Below are 11,941 nucleotides of genomic sequence, written 5' to 3' on the forward strand. Positions count from 1 at the left end.
ATTTGTTTGTAAATTAATTTAAAAATTTAAATACAATTTAATAAGTGTAATTTCTCTAAAAAATCAAAAGGTATTGTTGACTTACCCTTTAATCCAGATCCTTGTAGCACGATTGTCTTCTCCATTACCCCCATTGGCACTCACTAATCACTCGAAATTTTAAAAATCGCGCACTACTAAATGTCTATTAGCACTCGAAAATACACAACACGCACTCACTGGTCACCGAGTTTTGCACATTTCACTTTGCAATAAACAAGAAAAAAATTAAATAAAATGCTCTGACCTTATATGGCATCATCTTCTGCTACCATTTGTAGCGATTCCCCTCATCTTCATAGAACGGACTTACTGAAATAAAGGAAATCGAAAATTAGTTCAATTTTATTTGTAAATTAATTTAAAAATTTAAATACAATTTAATAAGTGTAATTTCTCTAAAAAATCAAAAGATATTGTTGAATTACCCTTTAATCCAGATCCTTGTAACACGATTGTCTTCTCCATTACCCCCATTGGCACTCACTAATCACTCGAAATTTTAAAAATCGCGCACTACTAAATGTCTATTAGCACTCCAAAATACACAACACGCACTCACTGGTCACCGAGTTTCGCACAGTTCACTTTGCAATAAACAAGAAAAAAAATAAATAAAATGCTCTGACCTTATATGGCATCATCTTCTGCTACCATTTGTAGCGATTCCCCTCATCTTCATAGAACGGACTTACTGAAATAAAAGAAATTCAAAATTAGTTCAATTTGTTTGTAAATTAATTGAAAATTTTAAATACAATTTAATAAGTGTAATTTCTCTAAAAAAATAAAAAGGTATTGTTGACTTACCCTTTAATCCAGATCCTTGTAGCACGATTGTCTTCTCCATTACCCCCATTGGCATTCACTAATCACTCAAAATTTTAAAAATCGCGCACTACTAAATGTATATTAAGCACTCTAAAATACACAAAACATACGCACTATATATGTACAGCTCCCATTTGAACACGATTTATCCGGACAAGTGATTCGTACGAGAGCTTGACTAAGACTGACTCGTTATTGTAATAATTTCCTCAAAAAACAGCACAAAAACCATTTCGTAACAGTTCCGGTGCAAAAGGCCTTTGTTTGGGGCTGCATAGCCCCGCCCATTCGCTACGTCACAAAGAAATTTGAATATTACCCAATTCTACGTCACTATTTTTTGCGCTCTTTACACTTGTTTACACGACAAAGTGATTATACAGGGTGCGCCAGAACTCGCGCCCCAGAGAAAAATGCCATGTAAGGAATATGGAAAAAATGTAAAAAAAATATATCTATAAAAATTTCGGAGTTATGAGGGTTTAAATTTTGCACTTTGACTCTATTTATTTCTGTTGGAAAAATAATTTTTCAAGTTTTTTTGCTATAGGCTATTAAAAGAGGAAACAAGGAAGCTGTATCCTAAATTGTTACTCGGTTTAATGTTATTTGTGGCTTTTATTGGCAAAATTTTTGTTTCTTTACTAAATAATTGTAAAAGAAACATATACAAGATCATCAGTATCATTAAATTACACATAAAAAAAAATTTCAATCCTGGTATATTACCTTACTTGAAAATTTTCTCTGGGGCATGAGTTCTTGCGCCCCCTGTACAACCCCCTGACATGACGTCAAAATGCTCGCATCTGATTGGCTACGGGATAGCGTTTTGATGTGTCTAAATATGAATTAATTATTACGCCACTCGACGTATAACAAAAATATTGCTTAAAATCTGTCAAGTTGTTAATAAATGAATTTTTTTTTTTAATTTTGACCTGGGAAATGTTTTTGTTACACCTTCTATTTAAATTTGATTTAGATTTGGAAGTTCCACCACCTGGACAAGAAGAAAACGGTTCTTATTTAGAACACGAGCTGTTGCCACAACCAAAATTGCAACTAGTGTTACGAGGTCCAAATATGCCAGGAATCTCCGATGTCGAAATCGAATTAAATGATCCATCATGGACGATTTTTAGAGCCGTTCAAGAGTTGATGCAAATGACCGAATTTGGTTCAAAACAAGAGAAATTAAGGAGAATTTGGGAACCAACATATATGTAAGTTGATTAGAAAAAAAATCGAATACAATTTATTAAATTTTTATTTAGAATTGTCTATCGAGAATTAAAAGATGACGGAACTTACGATTCGGAGGAGGGACGTGCCACTCCTGTGGTTCTCTACTCCCGAAGTGGCAGTAGTTCGGTCGCTGGTACCACTTTATCACCCAGTACCCCGGTTCCTGGTACCCCATCAGTGTCAAATTGTACCGTCGAAGACGTCCTTCAATTACTACGCCATCTTTTCGTAATTACAACAACAAGAGAGAACGATTTGAATTTATTAGACAACAACATCGAAATCACACCCGATCAATACACTAGTAAAAAAATCACCAATAAGCTTTTGCAACAAATCCAAGATCCGTTGGTATTGTCAAGTTCTAGTTTACCGGCATGGTGTGAAGAATTGAATCATTCATGTCCGTTTTTATTCCCATTTGAAACACGTCACTTGTATTTTAATTGTACCGCATTTGGGGCGTCTCGTAGTATAGTTTGGTTGCAAACCCAACGCGATGTCACAATGGAAAGACAAAGAACGACGGGTTTGTCACCACGACGTGATGAACCACATGAGTTTCGTGTAGGACGTTTAAAACACGAAAGAGTAAAAGTTCCTAGAGGTGAAGAGATTTTAAGTTGGGCAATTCAAGTGATGAAAATACATTCGGATAGAAAATCGATATTGGAAGTGGAGTTTTTGGGTGAGGAAGGTACTGGTTTGGGGCCAACTTTGGAGTTTTATGCTTTGGTTGCGGCCGAATTGCAACGAAGAGATTTAGGAATGTGGATTTGTGACGATGATGCGATTGATATGCAAGATATTGTTGATTTGGGTGAGGGGGTGAAACCACCTGGATACTATGTGAGACGTGTTTCGGGGCTTTTCCCAGCACCGTTGCCTCAAAATTCTGAAATTTGTGATAAGGCCGTTAAGTATTTCTGGTTTTTGGGAGTGTTTCTTGCTAAAGTTTTGCAAGATAATCGTTTGGTTGATTTACCATTGAGTCAGAGTTTCTTGAAGTTGATGTGTCATGGAGAGATTCAGAATACTGTCAATGAGAGGATTGGTTTTGCTGGGGTTAAGAAAAGTAGCGAGGATGATATTATGACATCGAGTTTGATATCGGAAGAGAGTGAAAAGGAGTTGGAGTTGGATCCACCGAAAATGATCATTGAGGATAAAAAGCCTTGGTATTTGAATATTCTCAATGAAGAGGATCTCCACGATATTGATTACATTAGAGCGAATTTCTTGAAACAGATTAGGGAATTAGTCAAACAGAAACATAAAATAATGCAAGATCATAATCTTTCAACTGAAGCTAAATCACATCAAATACAAAATATGTGTTTGAATCATGCTTCTGGGCCTGTGTTATTGGAGGATTTAGCTTTGACATTCACTTATGCGCCTAGTTCTAGTGCTTTTGGTTTTTCGGCAGTAGAATTAGTGTCGAATGGGGCCGATATTGAAGTTAATATAGAGAATATAGAGGAGTATGCGGAATTGACAACGTCGTTCTGCTTAGATAAAGGTATAGCTAGACAACTGGATGCGTTCCATAAAGGGTTCTGTACTGTGTTTCCTATGGAGAAATTGGCTGCTTTTAGTCCAGATGAAATGAGGATTATGCTGTGTGGTGATCAGAATCCTCAATGGACACGTGACGATCTCATTAACTACACTGAACCTAAGCTAGGATATACGAAAGAGAGGTGAATTAATTATACATGCATTCCGGCTAAATCCCACATTAGAAGTATTGGAAGTTCTAAGAGTGATATTTTTTTTTGGATTGCTCAAGTGATTTTGAGAGAGCTTTTTTCAGACTTTCCTATACAGGGTGTTTATAGGAGTTGAAAATTGACCTAGTAATAGAAGAATACAGAAATACTGTAACCTAGAAAACAGTTGCAACAGATAAAAAAATCGTAATGACAATGAAAGAGAAAAGTCATTTTATAGTTTTGACACTGTCATTATTTGAATTGCTTTTGCTTAAGTTTTTATCAAAATTCGAAGATCTTCTGTTTAATATCTTTCGGCGAAATGATTTTCAATAGGTTTGATTCGTTTTTCTTAACTTTTTTCAAATTTATGAACATGAAATATTAAAATAATAAATCGGTTGTCGTGATTATCACTTATGGTGAAACACAAAGTAATGATACTAATAGCCATTGTTGCAGCTAAAGCAATTGTTCTCAAATAGTTTAAAATGAATTATTTCCTTTAACAACGTGAATTAGTTTTATTCTACCGTCAATACAGGGTGTTTTACATAATTTTACGAGGCCTGCCCCTGTAAGATGCAATCAATAACACATATTCCGATACGAACTCGATTACAAATTTTGAAAAATTGAATTATCTTCTCTGGTTTGTTCACCCTTTAAAAAATTACCACGTTTTTAGCTAGTTAGTGATTAAGATAGATAAACTAGACTCATATTCATGCCGTCTCTTGATAGAACAAATGATAATTATTTCTGAAAAACTGCAGTTTATGACTATTAATGAAACAGTGATTAGTTTGACAACTACTGTCATGGGTTTTCAAAAATTAAATAAAAGTGTATTTTTTGTATCTAGTGTTTTGTGACTTTTGTATATTTGGGTGTGTACATTAGGCGCAAGTCTCGTAAAGTTATGTGGAACACTCTGTATTATCTCATTTAAATTTCAACCTCAAGATTGTAAATACCCTGTACCTAAATACAGGGTGATTCTTAAATAGACCGACAAAATTTTATCACAGCTTCTCAAGGATAAATGAAGACAAAGTGTACCTTTTTTACGTTTATATCTTTTAGGGCCAAAACTGAACACATAAGTGGTTTCTGGTGACAAACAAAAGATATCGTCACTAGTGTCAAAATTTAGGTTAAGTCACCTGTCAGTTTGTATACATAATTTAATTGATAGTTGGCAGCAGGTTGACAGAAAACGTCAACCGACAACAAGGGATAACCAACCTTGGAAAAAAAAAACTACTTCTGAAAATCCTAGGTGGTAATTTCTTGTTGACAAATCTGTAAATTTTATTTGGAGAACGTTTAAACAAAGAATTTTTTAAATATTTTTTCTAGCAGGTTCTCATTTGATACTACCAAGGATAAAATTTTGTCGGTCTATTTAAGAATCACCCTGTATTTACTTTTTTGATTTTTTTTTTAATTTGCATCTTCCTTTCCAAAAATTGATAACTCTTTGATAACTCATTTTTAATTATTTTGAAATCGTATTTGGGTATATGAAAGAGAAAGATTAGATATTTTCTTTCGTCTATTTATAATTGGAAAAATAATTAACAAACCTCCAAAATTTAAGGTTACGTTTGGGAAACTTCAAATACCCGTAACTGAATTTTTTCAAATGGAAGGGTCTAATTTTTTCTTCAATTAAATTCCTATACCTAAATTCAATGATTTCCAAGTAATTTTAACTTTTTTTGGAATTTTGGAAGAAATTCATTACTATCCATAATAGTTTTCGCATAGTTTGCTAAGGAAATAATTCTCTATGTTATTTTTTTCGTAAATACAAATTAAATTTATTTAATCTAAAATTGAATAACTTTGGTATTTTATTGAATTTCTCACAATATCAAAAGAAGTTACTATAACTTGAAAACTACCAAACATAGGTATTGGGAATGTTAATACAGACTAAATTCTCCTCCATTTAGTGAAGAAAAAATTGGGGTGTTTCATTTAGAAAAATTGAGTTAAGGGTATTTGAAGTTTCCTAAACGTAACCTTACATTTTGGCGGTTTGTTAATCATTTTTCTAATTATGAATACACCAAAGGAAAGATCTAACCTTTTTCTCTCATATACCCAAATACGGTTTCAACATAATAAAAAATGGTAGAGTTATGAATTTTTGGATCGGAAGATTTAAATCCAAAAAAATTTAAAAAGGTCTAAATATTTTGAAAATGGTGTAGGGAAGGTTAATGAAAACTTTTTCAAAATCACTTGAGAAATCAAAAAACAATTTTTTTTTAATAACGAAATTGATATCCACTTCCGGTGTGACTTAGAGACAAAAATCTCTAAGTGCACGTTTTTATTTTAAATTGAAATAAGAGATCCTGATTAAACATAAAAAAATACAAATTAACTCACAAAAGTAAATTAAATTAAATTTTTAATACTTTTTATTGTTACAAATTTAAACAGGAGATAGAATATTCATTTTTAAAACAAAAATTTTCTATGAACATATATCGTAAAATGCTACGCTAGGGGTGCGTCTTTTAATAGGTTTTTTTCAATATTTCCGAAATCATTTTAGAAAAAAAATTCAAAATTTGGGACAGATGATAACTTTTATACACCTAAACAAGTACAAAAATAAAATGTTGAAATTTTTAATTAGGGGCTTCCTAAACTAGATGGGATTAGGGTAAAAATTTATTCTAAGTATTTTACCTGTGGTTTCTTGCCACTTTCAGCAACAAAATTTCATATTTTTTCATAAAAAATGTCTTTTGTGTTTTTCCGATACAATTTACGGATTTTTAGTAAAAATCGGTTTAAAAATTTATGTTACAGACCATAAACAGCATAACAATTAAAAAATAAATTTGTTTTACCGTTTAGGACGCCCCTGATAAAAAATTTTGTTATTTGGCATTTGTTTAGGTGTACATATAAAGGTACAAAATTTTGTAATTTTATCTATTCTGAAATATTAGGAAAAACCCTTTAAAAAACGTACCTTTTTTAGGGGGTGTAGCTCCCTTTCATAGCATTTTTCGAAACACTTTTGTCTTTAAATTAAATATTCTATCAAGTATTTAAATTTGCATCTAACAATAAAAATGAAACACTGTATAATTAACACATTAACACAAATTTGAAATTAACTCACTAAAATAACAAAAAGCAAAATTTTTAATTGATGTGGGGTTTAGCCGGAACAGTCTGTAGAAAAGGTTTGGTTGGTTGCTAATTGTGGTTTTTAGCCCTGGTTTCTTGCGGTTTGTCAACGTGTTGGTGGAGATGTCGCCCGAGGAGCGAAAGGCGTTCCTGCAGTTTACCACAGGGTGCAGTTCGTTGCCACCTGGAGGTTTAGCAAATTTGTATCCGAGGCTGACGATAGTGCGCAAAGTGGACGCTGGCGAAGGCTCATATCCCTCTGTTAACACCTGTGTCCATTATCTGAAGCTACCTGATTACCCCACTGAGGAAATTTTGCGACAGAGACTTTTAGCAGCTACTAAAGAGAAAGGATTCCATTTGAACTAGAAATGAAAAACGCTAACTAAATTTGTACCTTTTAAATTAATGTTTCTTTTAGGGTAAAAGTATAAAGAGATTTAAAAAAAAAGAGTACTGAGACTTTTTGTATTGTTTATATTAATTCTGATATTTTCGTAGCAAATTATCAAGCTGTACACTTTTAAAATGTACACTATTTTTCAGCAACACTTGTTAACGAAGCTGCTAGTGCATCTTAGTGATATCTTGGAAATAGAGAATTTATGACCAAATTTTATCATGATTATGTGACGATTTTTTATTTATTGTGATTCATTCATTTGCAATACCTTATTGAATATTTAATTATTAGTGCGTAGGGCACTTGGGTATTTATGGTTTAGATTTAATTTTGCTTACTACTCACAGCGTAACTTACAGTAGAAAATGTCTGTATGTATTGATGTTAAATTCAATGTTATTACTCCTAATAAACTACTTTAAATTCTCTTGGCTTCAATTATTTTCCCATTTTTATTGGTTTTGAAAGTCCACGTAGTACATCGTTTGAAGAGAAAAAAGTTGGAAAATGCTCATTGTTGAGTTTGAAAAATAATACACTACTGTTAAATTAGAAAAAAAAAATAATTTTGCATGAATGCTCGGAAATCGAGTGTTGAATGCAGCTTGGGAGTATCAACCTTTAATTAAATTAATTGAGAATTAATTTGAGATGAGAAAAATTAGGGTATGAAAAAGGAATGATCTCAAAATTAGTATTGTTTCTTGATTTTTTTGCAATTTTTTTTATCAGATTTGATATGCAAAGTTGAAAAAAACTGTTTTTTTATTTTGATGAAGATTACACAATGTTCAGAAATTGATTTCTTTAATTCTTTTGTAAAACTTTAATCAGTCGGTCCGAGAAAACTTATTCTTAACTTGAAAATTACATTTTTTTTTAACTGTAGCTCAAAAAAATTTTGCCAAAATATCTCAAGACTAAAAACTTGAAGCTTCAAAATGTTTTTTTTTTAATTCTAGATACGATTATTTGTTACAGTTACAATCTTTCAAAAATTTAAGAAATTTAAATATTTTGGAATAGTACCTCAATAAAAAGTTTGTTTTTGTTTTTTCACTGAGAAGAAAATAACACATCTTTGACATTAAAAATGTATAATATTAGAATAAATACGAAATTCCAAATATTCCTATTACAAATTATTATTTATCTGGTATTTTTTGATAGCATGACGATGAGGAAGAAAACATCTTAAGTTTTTTTTTCTACTTTGCACCTTTAATGTTAATAAATTCGGAAAAAGATCAAGAAATTAAAAAAAAAGAAAAACAATTATATACAAATCTGATTATTTCAAAAATCCACATTTATTATTATTTTATTAAGTCTATTACAATTATTTCAGATAACAATCCCAAAAACGTGTGGGAAAAAATCGCCTCGTCTTATAAGAAAACATAAACTTTGACAACGCTTGTGCAAAGTTTTCCTAAAAAGTGTTGTAAAGCAAACATTCCAACATTTTACTCGTATTTCAATTTGGGCAGTTAATTAATTTTGAAATAATATGGATTTAACTTGAAGTTTATTCCAAATCAATGATATTAAAATTTAAGAAAAAGTATGATTATTTAAAAAATAGTCAAAGTTGAAAAAATTATAATTACATATTTGGCAAAGTATTCCAAGACAATGCCATTTAAAAATTCCTGTGTTAAAATCCGTCATAAACCGGGAAAATTACGAAAAATCTTTAATGAAATTCATAAAGAAATCTTCAATTCTTAATAAATCTTCAAAAATATCGACACAAATCTCATTATTTCAAAGAATTTTTTATTTAGTAAGTAGTAAATTAAAAAGTTACCAAAAATCCTTAAAAAAAATCGGTCTCTTTTTTTCAGAAATTGCACAAAACTTTTTCGCAAATAATCAAGAAATTTGTAAACTGTTTCAAAAGTTTTCTGAAATCTCAAAAAATACTAAAAATTTTTCATAAACCTTAGAAATAACAAAAAGATATAATTAAAACGCCAAATTAAATCCTTAATTCTTTATAATTCATTAAAAATACCAACAGAAATCAGATTATTTCAAAAAATTCGTTTTTGGATTATGCTGTTAGGTAAGAATCCCCCAGAAGTTCCAAAAATCTTTTATAAAAAGTCGGACTTTTTTTTTCAGAAATTACATAACCAAAAAATAATTAAGAAAACATTTAATGACGTAAAACACCAAAAATTGTGTTTCAATGAAGGCTATTAAGATACGATTTAAAATTTAAATTAGTATTGTTTTTTGATTTTTTTGCAAATTTACAAAAGTAGCAAAAAATATTTCTTTTTTGATTTTTTTTTCAGATTTAATATGCAAAATTGTTAAAAAAGTTGAAAAAAACTGGTTTTTAMTTTGATAAAGATTATACAATGTTCAGAAATTGATTTCTTTAATTCTTTTGTAAAACTTTAATCAGTCGGTCCGAGAAAACTTATTCTTAACTTTATTCACCTTCAAAAAAAAAAGAATAAAAAAATTTACAACTTTTTTTTATTTCCCTGTCTAATAGGTAATAACAGTAGCTCAAAAATTTTTTTGACAAAATATCTCAAGACTAACAACATCTTGAAGCTTCAAAATGGAATTTTTTTAATTCTAGATACGATTATTTGTTATTCAGTTACAATCTTTCAAAAATCACCAGCAATTTAAGAAGTTTTAATTTTTTTTGTTTAAAAAGTTTATGTAGAATATTTTGTCATTTTAAAGTCTTTGAGATAATAACAAATCATTTTTCAACCAGTTTTTCACTGAAAATCTTAATTTTGAATTAATTCGAAAAATTAAAAAATAAATACGAAATTCCATATATGAGTATTCCTTTTAAGAATTATTATTATTTATCTGGTATTTTTTGACATCATGACGATGAGGAAGAAAACATGTTAAGTTTTTTTTTTCTACTTTGCACCTTTTTGACTTAAAACACCAAAAATAGTGTTTTAATGAGGGCTATTAAGATACTATTTTTGTATTTTTTTTTGTCAAATTGGCAGTATTATTTATTGGAAATTTAACAAGACAAAAAAAACATTTCGCTATAGCTTTCGCAGCCCAGAAATCACCTTTTCGTTTATTTATTAATTACAGAGTGCTCAACAACTATTACTGTACAATTTTATTAATAAAACATAAATAAATGTACAAAAATGTAAATACAGGTCACTGTTAATCACATAGAAAACAAATCAAGCTTTAATAGGGTTCAATCTTATAATATCTTTAATTTCGTCGAATCGTATCCTCGAAAGCCCATTTTTCTTGCTCCTTTTCTGATGCGCGTGATAATTGTAATGATTATTATTTTCTTGAACTGGAGGTGTTAAATCTTGCTGATAATCATCTTGTTGGTACCCAACATCGGGCGAAGTGGGGTAGTAATACCCCTGCCCCAAACTAGCCCCCTGGTCGTAGTAATAGTCCTGATTGGGGCCCCCACTATAAGCATACTGCATTTCGGGTGTTTCGACTTGAACAGCACTATACGCATGTTCGGGGGCTGCAATTTGGTTTTTATGGAAAATGACCCGAGTGTGGGTGTCTTTGGGGTAATTCTCATGGGTTAGAAGCCCATCATTGTGTTGGTATTGTGGCTGATGGTCCACATACTTCATCAGTAGAGCGTGAACATCAATGGAGTTAACCACGGGGGCTAAAGGGTGCGTTTGGGGCAAATTGGGGTGGAGCACCGCCGAGGGATCGGCCAATTGACTCGGGAAAACTCGCAGGATTATGACGGGGACTTGGGGCTCGTGTCCTTGGGGCAGATACGAGGAGAGGCCCCCGACGTGGCCCTGATTGTCCACACTGGAGTAAAAGGTGGTCCCCGGTTTGAAAGTCTCTTGGGGGCCCCTGTATGGGGGGATGTCGTGCTGGGAGTACTTGTAAACTTGGAATTTGGGGGGCGCTTGGTACCCATACCCCAGAGAGGAGTCGATTGTCCTTTTGGAGTTTTTCGAAGTCTTGTTTTCGTTGGGATCAACAATTTCGATTGCGATGATTGCAGGGGAGTTTTTTGATTTAATTGGGAGTTTTTTGGACTCGTCTTTGAACTTCTTCGGCGATTTTGAAGTCGCCGATGTGATGGAGAGTAACAGGACCTGGAAAAATAACCATTTTTGAAGATAAATTCTATTTTTTGTCATTTTTATGAGCGTTTTAAAAAATGTTACACCACAATTGGTGTTTTTTACCATTTTCCATCATATTTTTTATGTCTCAATTTTTTTTCAAGAAAATAGCAAAAATTTAGTTTATTCGAGCGTTTTAGCACGTTTTTTTTATCTGAAATGCAATTATTAGCCAAAAAAAAACACTAATTTAGTCAAAAATAATAAAATAATCTTTGCCTTCTTTAAGCGTTTAATCAGGTTTTTCGTCCAAAAACTTAGTTATTCTACAAGATTTCATCAAAACAAGTCTTGAAATCACTAAGGTAAATATGGAAGTGACACTATTCGTGAAAATTTGGTGAAAATAAGTCGAGAAGTCACCAAATTATATCAAAATCACAGAAAAATTTATATAAAATAACTGCTCCAGGGCC

General features: G+C 31.5%; 2 protein-coding genes across 4 annotated transcripts in view; one reads left to right on the forward strand and one right to left on the reverse strand.

Moving 5' to 3' along the window:
* The window catches only part of LOC123005845 (E3 ubiquitin-protein ligase Ufd4), a 34,689-nt gene extending 26,867 nt beyond the window's left edge, over positions 1 to 7,822 (forward strand). For all 3 annotated transcript variants that reach the window (XM_044399844.1, XM_044399846.1, XM_044399845.1), the window contains 3 exons: positions 1,856 to 2,096; positions 2,148 to 3,821; positions 7,079 to 7,822. In XM_044399844.1, coding sequence (XP_044255779.1) covers positions 1,856 to 2,096; positions 2,148 to 3,821; positions 7,079 to 7,361 — 2,198 coding nt within the window. In that variant the 3' untranslated portion in view covers positions 7,362 to 7,822. The remainder of the gene's footprint in view (positions 1 to 1,855; positions 2,097 to 2,147; positions 3,822 to 7,078) is intronic.
* A 2,612-nt stretch (positions 7,823 to 10,434) lies between these two features.
* Positions 10,435 to 11,941, reverse strand: part of LOC123005287 — a 4,376-nt gene continuing 2,869 nt past the window's right edge. The window contains exon 2 of the mRNA XM_044398968.1: positions 10,435 to 11,495. Within this exon, the coding sequence (XP_044254903.1) occupies positions 10,584 to 11,495 (912 nt within the window). The 3' untranslated portion in view covers positions 10,435 to 10,583. The remainder of the gene's footprint in view (positions 11,496 to 11,941) is intronic.

The sequence above is a fragment of the Tribolium madens genome, unplaced genomic scaffold, assembly GCF_015345945.1.
Source record: "Tribolium madens isolate multiple individuals breed KSU strain unplaced genomic scaffold, Tmad_KSU_1.1 Scaffold_20;HRSCAF=117;Tcas5.2_LG4, whole genome shotgun sequence".
In the NCBI taxonomy this organism is placed as follows: domain Eukaryota; kingdom Metazoa; phylum Arthropoda; class Insecta; order Coleoptera; family Tenebrionidae; genus Tribolium; species Tribolium madens.